General features: G+C 54.2%; 1 protein-coding gene across 1 annotated transcript in view; it reads left to right on the top strand.

The window, feature by feature from the left end:
- TRIM8 (tripartite motif containing 8) overlaps nucleotides 1–21,371 on the top strand; it is a 30,517-nt gene extending 9,146 nt beyond the window's left edge. Inside the window, exons 3-7 of the mRNA XM_032116352.1 lie at nucleotides 16,919–17,014; nucleotides 17,794–18,027; nucleotides 18,398–18,429; nucleotides 18,985–19,100; nucleotides 19,830–21,371. Coding sequence (XP_031972243.1) covers nucleotides 16,919–17,014; nucleotides 17,794–18,027; nucleotides 18,398–18,429; nucleotides 18,985–19,100; nucleotides 19,830–20,437 — 1,086 coding nt within the window. The 3' untranslated portion in view covers nucleotides 20,438–21,371. The remainder of the gene's footprint in view (nucleotides 1–16,918; nucleotides 17,015–17,793; nucleotides 18,028–18,397; nucleotides 18,430–18,984; nucleotides 19,101–19,829) is intronic.
- The last annotated feature ends 1,040 nt before the right edge of the window (nucleotides 21,372–22,411 follow it).

The following is a 22,411-nucleotide window of genomic DNA, read 5'->3' as shown; positions in this document are numbered from 1 at the left end:
CTCAGCGCAGTGCCCTGCACTCTGCAGCGGTGCCGGCACACTCCAAGCACACTCCAAGTCATCAGTTTGCTGGGATGATGTACCAGAACTGTTAAAAAAAAAATTAATTAATTTAATTTCTCTGTTTCTTCTCTTCCCCCTACCTGTCCTTTTGCAGTTTCTTGCTGTGTGGATGCTTTGGTGGGGGGGGCTGTCTCTGGAGTGGGCTGGGAAGAGCCGAGCTGTGGATGGCTCCAGATGAGGCAGTTGGCAGGGAGTGACGTTCCGGATGGCTGTGTCTCTCTGAAATATGAGTAAACATTGTCAGAGCAGCCGACTGTATGATCTGGGGCTTGGGGAGGGCTGATCTGCCTTTTCTTCCCTCCACCCATCTCTCCCTGTTCAGGATCCCCCATTTGCTCAGCATCACCCAGTTCTCCTCTCCCTGCCTGGGTGACCTGGAAGCTTCATCCTAGAGCTGTAGCTTTGGAGAAAGGGAAGGAAAATCCCCCATGTCCTAATGGAGGCAGTGTTTTCCCTTGCCATACGACAGCTTAATCCAAACCCTCATTTGAGCCAGTTATTGTGTGCCTTTAAAACCCCATCCCCTGGAAACTAGTCTCCCACCCCCTTCCCTCCCAGTCAATCCTGGTCGGTGGAGCTGAGCTCCAGGGTTTGGTGCTGGGCCACACGCAGACACAGATCGATCACACTGGGGGTGGGTTGGTATTTCTGTGGCAATGGTTTTTATTGCTGGTTGCGGCTGTTGGGTTGTTGGTAAGTCGGGGGGGTTGGCGTGCACTGTAATGGGCTTGTGCGTGTGGCAAGGGGAGAGAGAGGGTAATGTGATTGCATCCTTCTGCTCATTATCCTCTTGCTAGCAGGGGGGGCCGCGTCCCTCTCCCCATCCGAATCCGTGTGGAGCTGCTGCCTCTGCGGTGGGAGCAGGTTTTCCCTGCAGGTGAACTCCTCTGCGCTCAGACAAAGGGCTGGGGGTGCCGGTGCCTCCCTTTGTTCTTTTCCTGTCCTGGTGCACCCGCCTCTGACGGCAAAAAGCCCCTTGAAGCGTGCCTCTCAAATGGATGGAGCGGAATAAATGCGCTGCGAGGTCTCTGTCCCCCTCACAGACCCTTTGGGGACAGTGCGGGGGGGTGCTGCACTCCCCCTTCCCTCTGGTATTATGCTAGCCCCTTAGTGATGGGGGTGGCCAGATCCAGGAGGGAATTACTGCAGCTCTCCTGCCACAGCTGCACTGTTGTGGCTCGGTGGCTGAGGCCTGCGAGCTCTGTTTTGGTCAGAGGTAGTTTGGTCGTAGCAGGTGGGACAGAGCCCGTCCCCTTCAAGGGAATGTGAGTACATTTGGGGGCTATTTTCTTGCCTCTGCCTGCTGGCATCCTGCACAGCAGGGCATCCGGGCAGAGAACTAGAAACAGTGCCTGGTGTGAAGACCACCCCTTGCCAAACACATCTCCTGAGCATGTGAGCCCAGCAGGTAAAACCAAGGCCTGTCCTCCAGCTAAGGAATTTGTAGCTTTCTACTTAAAACAGGGGAGGAGAAGATCATTTTAATCTCTGCAACAACCTTAAGTCTGGGTGGGGAAGTCAAGGTATTACCCTAAATTAGAGGTAAGCAGAGGTGGGGGGACCTGGTAGGAGTCAGGAAGTCCATGGCAGTGTGGGGGAGCAGTCCTGGAGACTGGAGCTTTCTTTGCTGATGGTGGTGCCTTGCAGAACCTGGACCCTGCTAGCTGCGCCCATCCAGGCTCTTCCTCCCCTGGTCCTCCCCAGGGCTGGCTCCTGGCTCCTGCAACAATCTATAAGTGCACATGGTATTAATCTCCATTTACCAAAGTGCTTTTCAGCAATATGATAAACGATAACAAGGTGAAGAACAAAAACTAAACCTTCCTCTCTCAATGTATTAAAACTGCCCACGGGAGCCTTCCTCAGGAAATGCCCCTCCTTCCCAAAGCACAAGGCCTGGCTTTGCAGGAGAGAGAGACTGGAGGCATCTGAAAAGACAGCCTTCGTGTACACGCTGCATCCAGTAGCTGTTGACAAAGACGTTTGAGGAAAACCTTGTGCTTCCCAAACAGTGGAGGCTGGGAGTGTCTGTCAGTTTGGATGTAGGTATCCAGGGGAAAGGGAACCTGTCAGCCCATCTCTTCTGGACCTGGTGAAGGGAGCAGGCATTAACGTTTTGAAGGTCAAGCACAAGTCATGAGCTGGCCCTGTGGCAGCTGTGCTGGCTGGCAAGTAAGGGGAAGCCACCACAGAACCACGATAGCTAGCTGGTTTTTCTGTGGGTGCAATCTCACTAGGGAATGAGGAGCTGCCGTTGTTGGTCCTTTCTGCTCTAGAAAATGGCAGTGGGTCACAGCTAGAAATGGCTTCTCTGGTTGTACACTGACTGCTGGCGCTGCTCCCCCAGTCCCTGTGCAGTTCTCAGCATGTCCCATAATATCTGTGTCTCTGCTGCATCCTCTTTGAAAGAGGATAATGAAACTGAAAGGGGGAAGCAGGGCACACTAGAGGCACCTTGGACTGCTAAACTTGAGAAAGCACTGCTGGTCTGCCAGAGACCTGAGGAGCTGGATTTTTGAGTCAGAAAATGAAATGCCAGGTAGGCAGAGAGTGAAAGACACCTTATGTGAGGATGGAAACTGAGCCTTAAATATGGCTCACATGAATCAGCAGGACCGGAGTTGAGCAGAGCAGTTCCCCTGGCTCCCTGGGAGGATGGAGCTGACTGGGGTCTGAGCTGTCGAGCTCTGATCGCCAAGTCAAACCTGGAAGATAAATGATACTTCAGAGGCCTGAGATCAATAATGTCAAAGGCTGGTCCGTAATCGGGCGAGATTAAAAACCAATGGCAGGCCTTCTCCTAGGAGCAGAAGTCAGCACGTTGAAGGAGAGCAGCAGGGTTTGCTCCTTTACAGTTATTCCCTGGTGGTGCCCACATCCAAAATCCACCTTCCCTGGCTGCCCCCTGCAACATCAGTGATTTCCCTTTTCAATCAACATCGACCACATCCCACAGGTCCCCTATAGCCGAGCCCTCTGCATTGGTCCCTGTGCAGCTGGTCCAGAGTGCTCCTGTCCTTGAGAGAGAGGCTGAGTTGGAGACAAAAGCAATGCAGTCTGGTGCTGGCCACCAGCCACTTTCGCTGCCTGGGGGTGAGCTGGGACTGCAAGAGGTAGAGGAGGAGAGGAGATGCTGAAGCAGGAGTTACGTTGATCCTGTGGGTACCATAATATGCCATGTTTTGCGAAGATGCTTGGCTTTGGGAAGCATACCGGAGAGGGGAGTTTGGGAATGAGGGCTGCAGGTTACTCTTGACAGTTATTTTTATCTGTATTTATCAATTAATGGGTACCATGAGTATTTATCCACCCACGAGCAGGAGACAGGTGGGGTGCATGCTCGTGCCCATTTTTGGGGTGCTGATGTTGGATCTTGTCATAGAAGTGGTTTTTCTCCTGGTTGGGTGCTAAGCCGGAAGCTGTGTCCCCTGGTTGGCAACAGCCACAGCCTGCCTGGTGTGGACAAGATGGAACTCATTTATTTGCAGGAGCAAATTAAAATAAACTTGAGTCCCTTCTTTTCAGTGCATTCTTAAACGGGTGCACAGGGTGCAGGGCAGGGCCATGCTGTGGCTGCTGCGAAGGGCACTGGGATATACGATGTTGCCTCTCTTTCCCAGGTGCAAGGGCAATTGAAGTAGAAGGAGCCATGTTGTCTCCTGCTGCTGCCCCTTTGCACACACAAGGAGCTGTAGATGCCATTTGCCTTTGCCCCGGGCTCCTCTTCCCCTTCCTCCCCACTCCCCCACCCCTTCCCTGCCAGGAAGCCTGGCCTTTGTGTGAAGTGATGTCTCCTGACATCAGCCGGGCGCATGATTTCCTCCGCAGTGGGGAGGGTGAGCAGGTGAGGAGAGGGGTGCCACGTTCCCCAGGGGGTGACATATGGACTGGCCTTGCTGGAGCACAGGGTGACAGCACTCCTGGAGTGGCTGCATGCCCATCTGGGATGCTCTAGGGAGGTGGTTGTCCCCAGCTGGCAAGGTGATTCAGCGGAGCTTTGCCTGCTTGCACTATTCTGCCTGAAAACACCACGCCAGTGTGCTGCCTTTTGCTTCCTACGACTCTGATTGCTTCAGTGGAATCTTTATGGGACCCCTCGAGGGATGCAGTGTTGGGCTTTATGTAGCTGAAGTTTGGCCAGTGCTGGATGCAGGGTCTTGCTCGAGGGTTGCCATCGCAGTGCCATGGAGCAGAGGTGGAGAGGCTCAACACCAAGGCAGGAGCAGGGCTGATGTCTCCTGCTGGCCAGGGCTGCACCAGAGCTCTGGGAGCATCCTGCTGTCCATGCAGAAATGTTGCTTCAGAAAGGGTGGGTTGCAGGTCAGCTGCGAGGGGATTTGTGGGTTTGCGGGCTCTTGGCTTCTCCTGGGAAAGGGGCTAGTGCAACACATGGGAATTGGCCAAGTGCCTGCCAACAAGAAGCCATGGCTGGCACCTTGCCAGGAGCTTGGGGGCCTTGCATCACTTTAATTTGAGATGTGTTTACTGGAGGATGGCATTTTGCAGCTGGCTGGCTGGAAACTACAGGTCCCAGCATGCTCCCTCACGTGTCACCCAGAAGGAGCGTGGTACCACGGGGATCGTAGTCTCAGTGCTTGCCACTCTGGGGTTTTGCTTTTACGTGGAAGGGCTCTGATTCAGCATTGCTGAGCAGAGCCAGGCTGCAAGACATGGGGACTGGTCTTTGCCTCCTGCTTTCCTATCCTTCTGCCACCCACTTGCTCGATGCAAGACCAGGTTGGCCTTTTTATGCCACCAGGCTGGGGAGGGGATCTGGTCCTATTCTTACTCATTTGCAACGTAAATATTTTGGTCCTGAGTACGTTGCTGGGAGCTGGGTGTCACGTTGAGGAGCATGATTCATTCATGCTGTTGCTGCTCGGAGCACAATGAGGCAGCCTTGGGACTGGTCCCAAAGATTTCCTGTGATCGCGGTTGGTGGGGAATTTGGGACGTCACGTTCGAGTAAGTCAGAGCCCTCCTTGCACAATTCTTGTAAGCCAGGAGTACTGTGCCGTGCCTAGTGTATTTGGGACTTGCCATCCCCAAAATGTGGTCGTTGTGGGTGGCTTGCATTTCCAGAGGGAGGAATAATGAAGAGTGAGGCTGAGCTCCAGTTCTTGCCGTCTCCAGCTGCTGGTGTGCAGAAAAGGTTGCAGGGTGTAGGGCTTTGTGCCTGGTCCCAGCCAGCCTAACAAATAAAGGTACAAAGCAATGCAAGTTGAAAATCTGCTTCACATCAAGGAGACTCAGGCAGAGTTTCTCCAGTGGGGCCAGAGCATCCCAATGTGTTTTAGAGGGATGTGGGACAACCTGAGATGGGACACTGGGCAGGTGGGCCAGAAGATGCCCCTCCATCCCATGCTTCCACTGGTGATGCTGTGCTGCCAGAGGGACCTTTCCTGTCCCACTTTGATCACTTGTGCAGGAGGGGCTGCACCCTCCACCCCTGGACTGGTTCCCTCCATTCCCCCATGTGTCACTTTGTCCTCCCCATGCTGCTGAGAGCCAGGTGTGGGCAGCGCCCAGATTCGTTCTGGCATCCTTCGTTAGACAGTGTTTGTTCATGCTGCATTTTTCTTTTTGCTGGCTTGTTTGGACACGCACTGGTACATTCACGGCACTCAGGCAGTAACGTGAGTCTCTTTCCCATTAGGAAAGGGGCCAGGATTTGGGGGGGCTGGGAGGGTGGCTTAAGCAGTAGTTTTTGAGATATTTCCTTCTGCTGCCACACCCTGCATGAAAGAGCAATATCCGCGGCTTCAGCTGCTATCGCAAGGCTCTGAACGTCTCTCTTTTAATATAGATTGGTATCATTTTGCATTTTAAAGTAAAAACACGCTGCAAGCTGCAGACAGCTGTCTGTTGGCAGCTTTGTTTGAACATCTGGTATTGCTGGGCTGCTGTTCAGCACGATCTAACTATGGGATTCATAAAGATTATAATCCAGGCTTTCAGATTCTCAACAGCCACCTCACAAAAAAAAAAAAGGGAAGAGCAAAAACCCAGTGGGGAGGCAGTGGAGGGTCCTTGGTGTTCAGCAGACTGTGGTCGTGGTCACTGGGGTGGATGGACTCGCTGTACGTTGCCTTGGCTGCTCGCAGGTGCTGACAGGCTGCTTCCAGCCTGCAAAATGCCAGGCACTGGGGAGTTGTAGAAGTGCAGAGTCTTTTCCCCCCTTCTATTTTTTCCATCTTGTGTGTGGAATCTGGTCTCATACTCCTCTGGGTGGTGTCTGGCGCTGGTGAGCTGAAGCAGCAGATTCTGCTGTGGCTTTCGGTAGATGTTTGTAAGAGTTGTCTGCAGCAACAGGACTTGGTTTCTTTTGCTTTAAAGTAAGTGATGGAGGAGCCAAGGCTCACAGTAAACATCTTGGCATGTCAAAACCTCATTTCCAAGAGAAATTGAGTCCGCTTTTCTTGAAGCAACCAAAAGGTTGAGATAGCCACCTCTGTAAGCCCCATCCATCCTTCTGAGAGTCAGGCACTTTCCTTGGCACCTTGGAGAATTAAGCGACCTCTAAGCCCCTAACGGGTTTTATAAATCTTGTTAGTTGATCTGCATTTTTGCAGAGCTCTTTGAATCCAGCCTATTGGCACATAAGTCACCTTGACTTTCCTCAAGGCTTTGACTCCCAATTCACTTTCAGGCTCCATTTGTCAGTTGGAGGTGCACAAAAAATGTCCCCCTTATCTTTATTAGAGAAAAAAAAAAGCTGCCTGGAGAAATGTAGCTGCACTCCAGTTGGTGCAGGCCAGTAATAGAGGTGCATATAAACCTGTTCTGCCCTTGTTTGTGTTGATTTAACTTACCAGTACAAATTAAAATAGCCTTGAGCGGTTGGAAGTTTAACTAGATCAGTTGGGAGGAAAAAAAAAAATCATGGCCTTTAAATCAAAGGAGGGTTTTCTTTCTAGTGCTGCCTGAGTCTGGAGAGATGCTTAGTGCAGCTGGACCCCTTTTCTTTGGGTCACCAAATGAGACACTGATAGGGCACGTGGCTGCAGGTCGTTGCTGGTCGTCTCATGGCTGGGACGTGGGTGCACGTGGGTATTGCTGCTGCTGCTCTGCTCCTCAGAGGTATCTGAGTTCCTCACAAAACCTGTTTATGCTTCCAGATCCTCGTGCCAGGCTCCCTCCAGAGCAGAAACTCGAAATCAGGGGGGTAGGAAGCCAAAGGGGCTGTGGTTCAGAGCTCAGGGCTTCCCATGGCAGGACTCAGCTGTGGTGGGTGCAGAGCGGAGGTCTTTGGGCAGGGGAGAGGCTGCTCAGCTGGCAATGGGAGCAAGGGTGGAAGAGGCTGGCTGTGTTTCACCCCTGCAGGGAGAAGGCTCTGAGATCACATAGGCCAGCTGGATCTTGAATCCAAGATGTTTATTTGGAAGGGGGAGTGAGGGTTTCTCAATTTTGCAGGGCCTGCAGATGGGGGTAGGTTTGCTGCCGAGCAATAGGATGAGTCTTTGCAGGATGGCTCTTTTGGAAGGCAAGCCATTACCACAGCCACAGTTTGGGGACAACTGGCTGGGACCTTGAGATTTCATCACATTGGGAAGATCTCGGAATTCAACAGAGCTAGACAAGACTGGGACAGCAACAGATCAAGGCAGGATTGGGGGTGCTGCCAAAGCCTGTTGAATTTTTTATGGGGGTTATGGGAGGAGTGACTGAGAGATGATCTGTCAGAGCAATAGGGCTTGTGTGAGGAGCAGGACTTTGTGAGTTTCAGCACTGAGTGATCTCCCTTTGCTGCCTAGACTGCCACCACTGGAGCTGGCAGAGCACTTCTGAGAGCCAGCTGGGGGAGATGATCCCACCAAAGACAGACTGCTCTTTTTTTGCTGGATAAATTTTTTATCTGGATCTGTGGTTGGGAAGGGGCAGATGTATGAAAACAGACAGAAGAGGGAGAAAAGGAACATAGGCCCCCCATAATGTCCGTATAAATTGATTGAAGCATTTGAAAAACCACGAGCACAGAGTGTGCTGAAGGCAGAAAGGGCAGGACTTATTACATGATCTTGATGATTACATGACATGAAAAACTGTGAAATCTGGTGAATCCCACTCGATACAGCTACAGGCCCCAGATTTTATTTTCTGGTGTGGCAGGGATGAAGCACAAGGCAATGCTGGTCATGGGGACCAGTTGTGCTCCAGGTGTTGGTGTCAGTCTGAGCTCCCAAGTGTCTGGAAACAGTTGCTCAAGGCACTCGGGTCTGGTGTCTGAAACTTTCAGGATGTCGCAAACCCCTGCACTTTTCCCTGCAGTGTCCCAGTGCTGGTGCTCCTGAGCTGGTTACTCAAAGGGCATTTGGTGCTGGGCAGGGCAAGTTTGTGCCAGGGCCTGCAGCCAGAGCCCTGTGCTGGAGATGGCTCAGCAGCAGGGAGAATTTTGGCACTAATTTATAAGCAGCCCTAAACCTGTACATTTTCCCTTTAGAAGTGAAAGAGGTGGGGAAAAGAGCTCCTCCCTTGCATCCCTGATGACAAAGAAGATGCAGACCTTGTCCTTCATAAAAACAGAACTGAGCCCTGTGATTCTTCCTGCCTCTCTCTGTTCCCAGGCGAAGGTGGCCTGGGCTGGCCTCCCACCAAACGCTGGCTGGGGTGGACTGTTGGCCAGTGTCCACACCCAAGCCTGGGTGGGGATCTCTTCTCCCTCCCTTCCCAGCAGAAAGAAAAGAGATTTCCTGAGTTCCTCGCTGCCCCAAGGGCCTGGTTGCGCCTGCACCCGCAGCCCCAGCAGCCCTCAGAGGTGGTCTCTCCGTCTTGCTCCTGCACCGCCCAAATGCATCTGCTGTCCCTGTAGCATTGGGACACAGTGTGGGAGCATTTTCCCTGATGGAATGCTGTCTCTCCTGGCAGATATGGGGCAGGAAGTGGCTGTACTGGCCAAAGGCATGGTCACTAGTGAAGTTCCCCAAGGCACAGTTTTGGGACCAGTCTTATTTAATACTAGGAAAGCTCTGCAGAGAGATCTGGACAGGCTGGATCAATGTACCAAGGCCAACTGTATGAGGTTCAGCAAAGTGAAGTGCTGGATCCTGCACTTGGGTCACAACAACCTCACACAGTGCTACTGGCTGGGGCAGAGTGGCTGGGAAGCTGCCCAGCGGAAAAGGACCTGGGGATACTGGTCAACAGCAGCTGATCATGAGCCACCAGTCGCCCAGGTGGCCAAGAAGGCCAGTGGCATCTTGGCTTGTATCAGCAGTAGTGTGGCCAGCAAGACCAGGACTGTGATCATCCCCCTGTACTCAGCACTGGTGGGGGCTGCACCTCAAATCCCGTGTTCAGTTTTGGACCCCTCACTGCAAGAATAATATTGAGGTGCTGGAGCAAGTCCAGAGGAGGGCAACAGAGCTGGTGAAGGGTCTGGAGCACAGGCCAAATGAGGAGTGGCTGAGGGAGCTGGGGGTGTTCAGCCTGGAGAAAAGGAGGCTCGGGGAGACCTTATCACTCTCTACACCTGCCTGAGAGTGTACTGAGGTGGGATCAGCCTCTTCTCCCAGACAACAAGTGACAAAGATGAGGACAAGCCTAAGCTGTGCTAGGGAGGGTTCATGTTGGGCATCAGGAAGAATTTCTTCAGTGAAAGGGAGGTTAAACATTAGAATGGGCTGCCCAGGGAAGTTGTGGAGTCACCTTCCCTGGAAGTGTTCAAGAAATGACTGGACATGGCCATTAGTGCTAGTGGTTTAGTTGACATGGTGGTGTTCAGTCAAAGGTTGAACTCAATGATCTTGGAGGTGTTTTCCAATCTTAATGATTTTGTGATCTATGATTCTATCACCAAGGCTCATCTTTGTCCTGGGGAGCCAGCAGCATCAGTCATGACTCGCCTGGCTGCATGCTCAGCATGCAAACTAGCTTCTTGTCCTGGTACTCGTTTTCCTGGTGCATTTCCAGCCCCTTTTTTCCTCTTCTGCACATGTTGTGAGCGAGTCTTGAGCCCCAGGTCTGGCAGAGGCAGTTTGCCCTGCTTTCACTGCCTCTTGCTGTGCTTTGCATGGAGGAAGCCTCTGTTGAGGGCCGCATCACCCATACTGGACACCTGATATGAGGAAGGCTCCTTCCTCCAGGACTTGCAGGGCTGCAGGTAGAGAGGTGATGTGTCTCCAGCCATTGGCCTCATCTCTCTGCTCCTTAATCTCTCTTATCCTCCTTTTCCCCTCGAAGCGAATCTTTGTCCCTGATCCAAGGACACTGACAGCAGTGGCCGCTGGGCCATGGCTTGAAGTTGGGGTCCAAAAATTATAGGTAGAGCCCTAGCCTCTTTCCCCCATTTACGTGAGAGGAACAGCATCAAGTAACCCCCGTGGCCGTGAGGAGCAGGGGGACAAGGGCACAGAGGCCCAGGAGGGTGAATTAACATCCTCAAGGTCCCCCTGAAGGTCACTTTCTGACAGAGAATAGGTCCCCCATTTCCTGGTTTCCAGAAATCCTGCTGCTGGCCCCATGCAACACAATGCTTGTATTTTCCCCTTATTAACGAGTTCTTCCTTTCTGCTGGGTGTAAACAAGGGAAAGAGCTGTTCCAGGCTGCAGGCACCAGCACAGCCCTGTGGTGGTCCAGGATCTGCTCTGGTACAGGGACGTGCAGAGAAGTGTGGTCTGCCATGCCCACTGTCCCGGGATGCCCCAGGAGCCAGGGCCGACCTGGTTCTGCTAAGCAGCCATGAGTCGTGGATCCATGGGAGCATCCAGCTGCTGTGTGCCAGTCATGCTGCAGGGATGCCCTGTGCTGGGCTGGGCACAGGAGGTGGGACATAGGGCTGTGCCTGTGGGGTAGCCAGTGGAGATGGGACATGGGTCTAAGCCTGATTGTTTCTCCTATTGTCCCGGGGAAGGCTCAGAGGCCAGGCAGCATCTCATAGGGTCATGTAGACAAGCAGGAGGCATCTTCACCCACTCCAGCATGAGAGCAGGGTGGAGAGCTGCTCTTGCAAGAGTCATTGTACATCCTGTTCCCCCAAGCTGGTGCTGAATATTTGGCCTTCAGCCCTTTTCTAGGAAGCACTGGCTCTCCTGGTGCTCAGGGGTCCCTCAGTGCTGGCAAGGGGGTCTCTTTGATGCCTGTTCACTGCATGGCTGCTACTCCCATCCCTTCCTAGCAAGGGCAGCTATTAATATCTCAGGCTGTTCCCCTCCCCTCTTCCTTCCCCTGTTGAGGATAAACCAGCCTGATCTCTGAACAGAGAGCACCGTGAGAAAAGCCAAAGCCTGGAGCACTGTGTGTGCTCCAGGCTGGCCAGGGAAGGCAAGACCTCGTGCTCTGGCTGGAGACCTTCCCTCCTGCCTGGTGCTTACTGTAAATGTGTGCAAGATGAAACCCCAACCAGAAGGCATTTCCTTCCTGCCCCTTTAAGTGAATCAGCCTCCTGCGAGTGTCATGAGGGCTGTGGGGAGTTTGAAAGAGCTGGTTTTGCCTGGGTCTGGTCAGCAGGAGACCGTGGCAGGGTGGGAGGCATGCTCCAGGGCGTTTGGGCTATGGGGACTGGTCCCCTTGGGCTGTGGTGGTGCATGATCTCATGATTTGAGATCCTGTTTTTGGGGGCACTTGGCTGTTGTGCCCCAGATGTGCACCATGTCAAGGTTCTGGTGTGTTAGCAGGTGAGGTGACACTTTCAGGAGGGATGAAAATAGCTCATCGCGTGGGTTTTTTTCAGAAAACTGTCCAGCTGACGGTGGAGCGGGGCTGGGGAGAGGGAAGTCTGTGTGTGGGAGGCCTGGGGAGGCAAAAGGTTGCGCTCGCCTCCTTGGTCCAGGGCTTTCAGTGCATTAAAATTCAGTCACTGTGACTTCAGGCCCGTCTCCAGCAATGTGCCGGGATGTGTGTCTCAATGGGAGCTCTTGATCCCAGTCCTGGGCTGAGCTGCAGGTGTCTGGAGCCATTCCCACAACAGGCATCCATCTGCCCTTTGCGGCTTCCTTGCTCCGGCTCCACCTTCCTCCTCCTCCTCACCCTTCCTCCCCCTCATGCTCCAAGCTGCTCCCTCCGTTCTGGCTTTCCGGTGACTGCAAACAATGTCCTTATTCACTTGGTGGCTGGGATTTGGCGGCGAGGGGAAGGCCTGGGCGCAGAGGAGGAAGAAGGAGAGAGGCAGAGAAGTGAGTGCACCTGTCCTGGGCCAGCCATCCAGCTGGGGTTAAGGGTGTTCTGTGGGGCAGTCTCTGCTCCCCTGGTTTCCTACGGGAATGAGGGCTGTGCACTCCTGTGGTTTGTCCACCTGCCCTGCTGTAGTACCCTCCAAACCCACAGACAGTTTCAGCAGAGTTTATTGGGAATTAGCATCCTGCAAGCATCCCACAGGTCAGTGTGTGGGCACTTGGTTGCTCTTGCAAGATGAATGGCCCTGAAGGATGCACAGTGCTTATTAGACATCAGAGAAGCTGCATGGGCTCCATTTGCCCTATGAACACAGTAAGGCTTTTCACTGCTCCAGCTCTTGTTTAAAACCACATCAGCTCAGCAGGTCATGGGGCACCGGTCTGCCTCTGGTTAAGCTGCCAGGCTCCTTCCTGATCCTGCTGGGAGTTGGGCAGGGGCTGGTGAGCACTGGAGCCTTCAGGAAAGGGGTGCCATGGGCTCTCCCCTGCCAGCTCTCCCTGGGAGGCACACAAGGGCCCTGACCAGTCTCAGAGAACACAAAACCTTGGGGCATGTCATGGGATTCTGATGCCCCGATGCTGGCCCCAGGGCAATAGGCTGCAAAGGGGGGATGAGGGGAGTGACGGACCTCAGGCAGGGCAGGGGAATAATCTGCTGTTACTGGGGGCTCAGCAGTGACCACAGGCTTAGCCCTGCCCTTTGGGAGAGGACAGTGGTGAGACCAACCTAAGACAAGTCAGGGGAGACATCTTGCCGACAGATTGCTCCCTGCCTGGGAGGTCTTGGGTGGGTGTGAACTCCTTCCCACACCCCACTGCCCCCATTTGCAGTGGGGGTTTTCCCAGCTGGCTGAGCTGGACCCATGTGTGAAACACATCTGAGGCTTGTGGTGCTGCAGCCATGCAGTGGCTCTCGGATGAGAAGCATAGAAGCCCTGTATCATCAGAGCTGTTAAACTCTTTATTACCATCTTCCTGTCTTGTGGCTGCAGGCATTTAATGTTGCAGAAGTTCTCTGTTGGGACTGCCCTGTCCCCCAGAAGACATACCCCCATACCCTGCCTGGCAGGGTGGATGTGTCCCATGCTGGGGCAGGCACTGGGATCTGGGGCCAGCGCAGATTCAGGGGGACTGACCAGGAGGTGCAGTAAGATGCAGGCAAGGCGAGCATGGTTTCCCTGATGGTGGTGTTCTCCCAGCAAGCACCGTGGATAGCGATGGTCAGCAAGCCTTCCCTCAGCACAATCCCACAGGGACCTGCTGTGTGCATCCTCTCTGCAACAAGACTTTGCCGTGCTTGCTTTGCTTCCTGCAGAGATGTCCCTCCAAGTAGTGTTTCCCTCCCAGTGCATGACCTTAGTACCCCAAACCCGTCTGACTTGCCACAATGGCTGCTCAGGACTCACCCTCCTCCGCCTGCACAGGAGGAGTGCACCCGCACTCCCGCAGGGAAGTGAAGGATAACTTCCCCTCCTTTGTCCTTCCACCTTCGGTGGTCCAGCTCCCTTGCAGGGTTGATGCCCACAGCGTGTTTGCCAACTCCCTGTATGGGCTCAGCCCTTTTGTACCCACACTTCATTTTTTTCCAAGAGGAGGGGGGACATTATGTTCATCTCCCGCAGAATAAGCTGGTCTCTGTGAGCTAGCCCTGTCTCACTAGGGCCTACAGGGTCATGGCGGACCAGCCACTTACCCCAGCCACTGATTAATTTATTAATTAATGAGATGAATTCACTCTCAGCTGGTGTTGGAATAAGAAGCATTTTTAGCATGCGTTTCGCAAACTGGCGACGCGTCTTGGAAAAGACAAACTGGGATCAGAGTTGCTCATAGGCTGGGAAGGGTGCCTGTACAGAGGGAGCCTCGGTTCTCCCAGCATCAAGGTCATGCATGAAATATGAGAAATTACCCCGAGAAATTCTGATCCTGGAGGAGGAGGAGTTCATGACTTCAGAAATACCAGATTTGGGAGGGGATGGAAGGGATATATTTTCCTTTTCAAAACACCTAAGGAATTCAGCCTGTGCTGCATAGACAATGAGATTTTGCCACTCGGTGTCGGAAGGGGTAATTCATACCCTTGTGTCTTGTTAAGGTTTTGTTGCTGTGGGTGAAAAGCCCTCCCATTCCACTGCGATCCCAGGCACGTACAGTTTTTAAATCAACCTAAAATCGAAATAGTGGCTCAAATGTGAGGTTTAAAGAAAGTGCTGCATGTCCTCTATTCTCTCTGATTTCTGTGGCTGTAGGTTGGATTTTGGTCACTTTTTCCAGCTGTGAAGGGATATGAAATTAACTTATATGTATAAAAAGTTATTTTTACATATATTTATGTGTACATTTGTGATTTCACATAACTGTATGATCCCAGGAGTGGAGCAGTCTGAGGTTTGTTACAAAACACAAAGGTTGGCAGCTCTGCCATGGCAGCTGCAGGGCGGTGGTACGTGCATGTCCGGGGCTGTTCAGTGCCTCCCTCGGGGGTCCCTCACACCAGTGGGGCTGGCAGGGTGGCCTCTGCCCGCCTGGCATCTGCCAGTGATAGAAAACCCTGGTTTCCCCTGCAAGAGCATCCCAGCAGCATCGGGGGGAAGGGCAGTGGCTGCCTCAGGTATGTCAGATACCTGATCGGTATGACAGAGTGGGATGGGGATTTGGCCTCTGTGCCCAGCAAGCTGTCAGCCTTGGGTCCTGTCCTATATTTTTTACCCACTCCTGTCCCAGCTGGCAGACAGGGAAGTCAGGCAGAGGACTGGGCTGCTCCCGGGGCCCCGGCTAGACTTGGCCGTCCTCTGGGTGGGCTGGTGCAGGATGGGTTTGGCTGCTCGTGGTGGAGATGGCGAATCTGCGGCAGGGAGGGAAGCATAGGGAAGGGCTCGGTGCAAAGCTCCTCGTGTCCTTTGGCTGCCCAGCCTGGGCAGTGAGCAGCTCAGCCTGCACTGCACGACCTGCCCAACTCCCACATTCAACTGGCCACCTTCACGCAGGAATGTTGGAAGGCATCTCTTTCTCTGGAGCCCTGGAGCAGGCTTGTTGCCTGCCACTTCTCAGCCCACCTACATGGGGCTGTTGCCCACCTACCCCACAGTTCTGCCTGGTGGTTGATCCAAAACCCTCTCTGAGCCTCTAGAGAAGCCCTCAGCAGCCCCACACTCAGGCCTGGCTGCTGGCACAGGACCTGGGACACAGTTCCTGCCTGCACCCTCGGTTCTTCAAGGTTCAAGCAAGTGGTGTTGGCACTCACTTTCTAGAGCTCATTTCCCACCATGTTAAACCTGGGAGTGGACTGCAGCCTCCTGATGCTGCAGCAACACAAATAACAGCCCTTTTACAATGAAAAAAAGGAGATTTTTAATATATGCCTCAAATCTTTCTCCGTGTGGATGCTTCCAGTGATGCCCTTGGATGCTGCAGGCCCCTGTGTTTCTGTGCACATGCGCAGCAAAGTCCCCCCATGATCTGGGGGTCTGCATTGCTGTGACTGCCCCTTGGCCCTGTTTCAATGGATGTGCTGTCTGTGTGTCTGCCTGCATGTGCCTGGGTGGGTGCACACGCGTGGGCCCCGGGCATGCATGTGGAGTGTGCCTGTGAGTGGGAAGCTGGGTTTTTTTAGCTCCTCGTTATTATTAGTGGTAGGAGCCCAGCGACAGTAAGGCTGGAGGTTCTCAAGACCTTAAGAAAAACAACAGGAGGGAGGAGGCTTCGCATTCCTGCTCCTGAATTGAGTCGGAGGTGACAGCCTTTCCCTGCAATGCAATTAATCCCAGCAGCGCCTCTGCCACCCTCCCCCTCCCGCCTCGTCCAGGAATTAATTACTTGATTATAAATTCCCAAGTGGCGGTTTATAATAGCAATAATCCCCTCGAAATTCATTCTCGCTGCCGGTTTCTTTCCATCTCGCCCCTGTCGTTGAGTCTCTAACGCCGCATCTCTGTGCCGGGTAAAGCCCTTCTCCTTGCCCCGCTGGTGTCCTGGCTTTTCCCCCCAGTAAACATGAAGGGTGAATATTTGGAGTTGATTTTGAGGGGTGTTTTGGGAAGCCCTGCTCCTGCTCACAGGGATAGAGCCCTTCTCTCATGGGCAGTGGGAAGCATGCAGGAGCAAGGCACTCACGCTGATAGCTGGGGATAAATGTGTCCCAGTTAATCGGCGGATGGCCCAGGCCCAGCCCCAAGGAGTGGGGCTGGGGGCTGGCAGTGTGGCGGGGGGAGGCCCCGTTCCTCCTCACTCTGTCCCTCCAGATTACGCTGACGCTGGCTCTGGGGCTTGTCACGGAGGCGGGGAAGGGAGAAAGGATTTGGCGTGGCGTACGGGGGCGCGAGGGACGTGGTGATGTCTCGCAGGAGCCTGCTGGCGATGGGTGATGGGCCTCGAAATGGTACGGCCTTAGTGGGAGATGAGCCTCTCTGTGTCCCCCCCACAGTCCTCAGGGCTTGGCTCTGACCCAGCCCCACTGACTGGGCTGCAGAAAGTTACCTGAGGTGCTGCCCCCATCCAGGGGACCCAACCCAGCCGGTAACACAGCCCGGCACACGCAGCCCCTCTGCCATTTCTGCCATTGAAATAACCAGGTTTCCAGTTCCACAAGCTATGCCTGGGCTTTCAGCCTGGCAGTAGCATCCTGCTGGGAAAAAGCACCATCCTTCCTGAACCACGTGGGCAGAGCCAGTGTGGGCAGCACCAACGTTCGCTGGCACACGCGGCCGCTGGGCTCTGATGATGCTGCTTTCTCTTATCTCTGCAGAAGATGCTGATGAAGCAGCAGGACCGCCTGGAGGAGCGGGAGCAGGACATCGAAGAGCAGCTCTACAAGCTGGAATCAGACAAGCGGCTGGTCGAGGTAACCAGTGCTTCACCCTGCCACGGCCAGTCCCAGGGATGGTCACCCCATGGCACAATGGGGACAATCTCCTTAAACATAGGGGCCAGGTGGGCAGGGACGAAGGCAGACATTCAGGGGAGCCAGACGGACTGCCTGCCTCCATTTCACCCTTGTCAGTCATCATTTTGGGAGACAAAATGTGTTTGGAGCTGCCCTACAGCCTCATGGGTCCTGGGGGGAGTTGGGACTGAGGAACAAGGCTGTCCTTAAGTATCAGATGGCCTCAGCTGTCCTCAGCTCAGCACAGCCTTCCTCAGGGAGGGAGTGCTCATGATCCTTAAGGCGCCTCGGCCTCCCAGAGCATGAAAGGAAAGGCTCTGGAACATGAAGTGTCTCCAGCCTGGGGTGGGGCTGGGGATGAGGATGAAGATGGGAAAGGGCATGCAGATGGGGATGGGTGGGATTTTTCAGGGGAGCACACAGTCTGTCGGTGGTGTGGCGGGTTGTTCCTTGGCATTAGGTCTCAGGAGGTGACACCACACAGACCCCAGGAAGTAGGTCCAAGGACCTGCTGAACCAATCAAACCTTCACAGTGTCCCTGTTGGGTCTCTGGCACATAGAAGTCCCATGTGGTAGTTGACAGCAGGGTTTGGTCTGTCTGGGTGTTGCAGGAGAGCAGAGCTGGGGTGCAGCTTTCAGGTTGCATTCTCCACTGCTGGGAAAGGACCCAGGTGTCCTGGGACATCATGGAAGAGGTGGAAGGGCACAGAGGGCCTGACCCTGCTCCTCTCCCCAGGAGAAGGTGAGCCAGCTGAAGGACGAGGTGCGCCTGCAGTATGAGAAGATGCACCAGATCTTAGATGAGGACTTGCGGAAGACCATGGAGATCCTGGACAAGGCCCAGGCCAAGTTCTGCAATGAGAATGCAGCCCAGGTTCTGCACCTCAATGAGCGCATGCAGGAGGCCAAGAAGCTCCTCAGCTCTGTCCAGGTCATGTTCGACAAAACTGAGGACATCAACTTCATGAAGGTAAGACCAGCTGCCCATGCCAGGGTGGGATGGGGGCTGTGGAGAGGTCTGGTTGTGTGGGAAGAATTGGATAGGCATGGGGTGTGGTGGGGAGCAGGATGGGGACATTATCAGGGCTGGCTGATGCCTCCAGAGGGCTCAGCAGTGGGAGAAATCAAGGAGGAGTGGGGCAGGCTCAGTGCTGGCCTCAAATGAGGAGATGCCACAGCTGGAGATGGGGCTGGAGCAGCCCCTGCAGGGGAAAGGGGGCTCAGTGCCCATGGTCAGATTGTCCCCTCCTGGGGGGCCATGGAAGCTGACACTGAAAGGGGGCATAGCCTCCATGGCAGGGATTGGCCTTACTGACCAGAGCTTCTCCTTCCACTTCTAGAACACCAAGTCTGTGAAAATCTTAATGGACAGGTAAGCACAGCGGGACAGACATGTTCGGGGCAAAGGGTGTGTTCCTGTCCACAGGGCTGGCAGCAGCACGATGTCCAGAGGAAGACCAGGGCCAGGGATGCTACAGGATTTGGGAGAGGCATGCTCAGCTTCCCTCTCTCTCTGGGAGGATGAAAAAATCCCCTCATGCAGCCATTCAATCAGGTCCTCCCCAGGGACTAGGGGAAACAGTGTTGTGCTTGTGGAAGAGCAGTGGGTGGGACCAGCCGGGTCAGGGTGCAGGGCTCAGTCCAGCTTCACTGGGCATAGCCAGGGCAGGAAGTTAAAGCCAGCACTAATGGAGCAGAAGTGAGCTGTGATGACCATGCAGGGGGGGACATGGCAGGAGGTGTGCCCTGGCGGGGGACATTCACAGCAAAACTGGACAGGGAAGGTCCTGCTTGCCAGAGACAGCCAGCTCCCTTCTGTCCTCTACCCTAGGGAGGGGGTTTGGCTCCAGGAGGGTGGGGGGGAGGAGCTGTCCCTCTCCTGAGTCTACCTTATAACTCACACCTCTCTGCCTGCCATCCCCAACAGGACTCAGAACTGTACAGGTGGCAGCCTGCCCCCACCCAAAATCGGCCACCTCAACTCCAAGCTCTTCCTGAACGAGATCGCCAAGAAGGAGAAGCAGCTGAGGAAGTTGCTGGAAGGTGGGTGAAACCTGAGGGCTGAGGGGTGCAGGGGCATGGGACCTCACTACCTGCTGTATCCACAGCTGGCTGCCCTGCAGATCCCAGTACAAAACAATGGTGAGAGCTGTTTGGGGCAGGGACCCCTTGGAGCCCCTCTGCAGTCAGCAGGGGCATGGAGAGTCACAAAGCCAGTTCCTGACTTTCCGCAGGGCATTTTCCTTGTCTTGTGAAATGGCTGTGTTCTGGGGTTACACAAAAACCTTGAAATACAGGGCTTTTGGAGGGGCTGGCCATTGCCAGGAAAAGTCAGTGGAAAGATGGGGGTCAGCATGTGGGCAGGGACAGCCAGGGTCTGGTGTGGTCCCACAGCCCCCAGCCAATGCCTGGGAGCAGACCATGTCCTGCGGAGGCTTCCCAGTCCTCTCTCCTTGGGGAAATCATGTTTATCCCTCAGGCTGTCCCACTCTGCTCCTCTTAGGGACTGTGTTCATGAGCTGTTTGCAGAGCAGCGCCCGGGGCCGCTCTGAGCACGCTGGCAAGGGCCCAGAACTGAATCTGCAAGTCCACCTGCACAGGGCTGTGTGCCTGCTTTGCCACTGGTGGGACGGGCTGGGGGACCCTCTGCACACGCGGGGCTGGAATGTGGGTCTTGGGGCCCCGCTGCAGCTCCAGATCAGCGGCTGGAGCACCCTGGAGCTGTGCCATGGTGTGCTTAATACAATCCCCCTCTCCCGTTCCCCTCCGCAGGTCCTCTGAGCACCCCCGTCCCCTTCCTGCAGAGTATCCCCATGTACCCCTGCACCGTCAGCAACTCCGGCGCGGAGAAGCGCAAGCACTCCACCGCCTTTCCCGAGGGCAGCTTCCTCGAGCCATCGTCCGGGACTGTGGCGAGCCAGTACATGAGCCAGGGCGCTTCGGCTGGCGAGGGGCAGTCCGCACAAGCCATGGTGCCTTGTAGCTCCACGCAGCACATAGTTGGACTTCCTAGCGGCCCGCAGCCGGTGCACTCGGGCTCCGTCTTCAACCCATCTCACTACCCCAACACCACGTCATCTCAGCAGTCCGTGCTCTCCCAGTACGGCGGGCGCAAAATCCTCGTCTGCTCCGTGGATAACTGTTACTGTTCCTCGGTGTCCAACCACAGCGGGCACCAGCCCTACCCGCGGTCGGGGCACTTCCCCTGGACAGTCTCGTCGCAGGAGTACTCCCACCCGCTGCCGCCCGCCCCCGCCGTCCCCCAGTCGCTCCCGGGACTTGCCGTGAGGGAATGGATTGACGCATCCCAGCAGCACGGGCGGCAGGATTTCTATAGGGTCTACGGCCAGCCATCGGCCAAACACTACGTCACCAGTTAACCGGAGAGTCCCGCTCGATGACGTGTTCAGAGAGAAAAGTCTGGTTTGGTTTGGCTTTTCTTTTTTTTCCTCCCTCCCTTTAAATCAAACCCAATTTTTTCCCTGCCTCACGCCCCTCCAGGATTTTGGGGAGGGTTGTTCTATAATATCTCTCTTTTTTTTTTTTTTAATCCTTTAAAAATGAAATAATATTTTTTTTCATTTTAATGCCTTTTTTTAATTTAATTTTGGAAGTCCTTCCTGCCCCTCGCTGGGTAAACACGAGGGAGAAATTACCGAGAAGAATTTGATGGGGATTTCAGTCGGACATCTGGGTCTGTGCGTTGTGCTCTTCCTCGCTCCTCTCTGCCTTTGGAAAACTTCAGAAGGGACAATGGCACCTTCTCTCTTTCTATTTCTCCAGGTTCATTTTTTCTGGTTTGGTTCAGTTTTTCCCCTTTCCCCATCCCTTTCTTTCCCTTTTTAAAAAGAAAAAAAAAGAAAAAATCTATCACTGATTCAGTATGAAATGATACTTGTAGATTTTGGGTTTGTTACCTTTTTTTTTTAAGGCTGATTTTTTTTTTTGTGTTACAAGGCCACTTCTCATGCATATTGGCATTTTTTTCCTTCTTTCAGAGATTTGTAAATACACAATGGCAGGAAATTTAATGCACAAAAAAAAAAAAAAAAGGGAAAAGAAACTTTTAAAAAAAAACACGAATAAATAAATTTAAAAAAAAATCTGTTCTAGTTTTCAGGAGGGGAAGCGTGGCCGAAACGCACTCCCCTCCTGCATATCGCTGATGCAACTTCCTGTAACAAGCACTTTGTATAAAAAAAAGTGGACTTCCTGCTATAAGGCACAGGTATTTATTCTGTAACCGATTTTAGACACACACACACACACACACACACGCAAAATATTCAAATAAATGTGATCACTTAGTGCAAACGCCTCGCTCTGCTGCAGCTCTTCCCCTGGGAACGCCAGCTCCGGCGGGAGGCTCCAACCTGCTTTCGGAAGGAAATGCTCGCCAGGCCCGCGGGGGCCCGGACGATGACGGGGGTTTTCCGGAGGGCTGTTCGGGAGGGAGCAGCTCGGCACTGGGGCGGCAGTGGGTCCCACATGCGGAGGGGGTTCCCAGCAGCGCCCATCCCGTGTCCCAGCCCGTGGGAAGGTGTGCTGGAGATGTGGCTCTCCACCAGCTCCCTCGCAGGCGGCGAGGATGTGAGTCAGGCACGGAGCCGGCCGGGCCGCATCCTGCCCACAGGCTCCAGAACAATCTCCATTGTGGGATGGGGACTGGGTCGGGGACAGCAGCTTTCCTGACTCTGCCAGCATCCACCATTCCGGCCATGCTGCTGCCCTGGCACCCAGCCCTTGAGCCTTCATCCCCACCTAAACCCCCACTGACCCCTGGGGCTTTGTGGGTGCTGGCAGCACCCCGGGCTGGTTTGGGGACCCTCTGCTCAGCCCAGGCTGGGAAGGGTGAGGAGGAACCCTTTGTCCAGGACGTGCAGTGGGGCCATGGGCTGGCCTGGCTGGGGGTGTGCAGCAGTGATCTTCCTCTGGGGAAAATGAGGCTGACTTCATAAAGCAGAGCAGTGTCCTACAGGCAGGAGGGGTTTTCCATTGCTCTCTTCGGGTTCGGATTTCTTTATTTTTTCTTGGTTGCAAAACACCCCTGGTTTAGTTCCGGTTTGGATTCCCCCTGTGCTGTTTTAGTGGGAACTGGGAAGGAGAGAAAGTCTCAGCTGAAACGGGAACAGTGGGTTCAAGGGAGGGGGACCCTCTCACTAACTCCCCCCATTCCATTCCAACAGAGGTGGCAGCACAACCCTGGACAACTTCCCAGGCAGTGTTGGGCTGGGGAGCTGACACCTCCTGCCCCTGTGTGTTCCTGTACACACAGGTTGCAGAGCCTGGCAGCTCAGCCCTGCTGTCCTGCTGGGTTCTTCCCAACCCTGTCCCGCTCGGGCTCTTCAGGAAAC

This window comes from Corvus moneduloides, chromosome 8, assembly GCF_009650955.1.
Source record: "Corvus moneduloides isolate bCorMon1 chromosome 8, bCorMon1.pri, whole genome shotgun sequence".
In the NCBI taxonomy this organism is placed as follows: Eukaryota; Metazoa; Chordata; class Aves; order Passeriformes; family Corvidae; genus Corvus; species Corvus moneduloides.
This window is presented reverse-complemented; position numbering and strand designations above follow the sequence as displayed.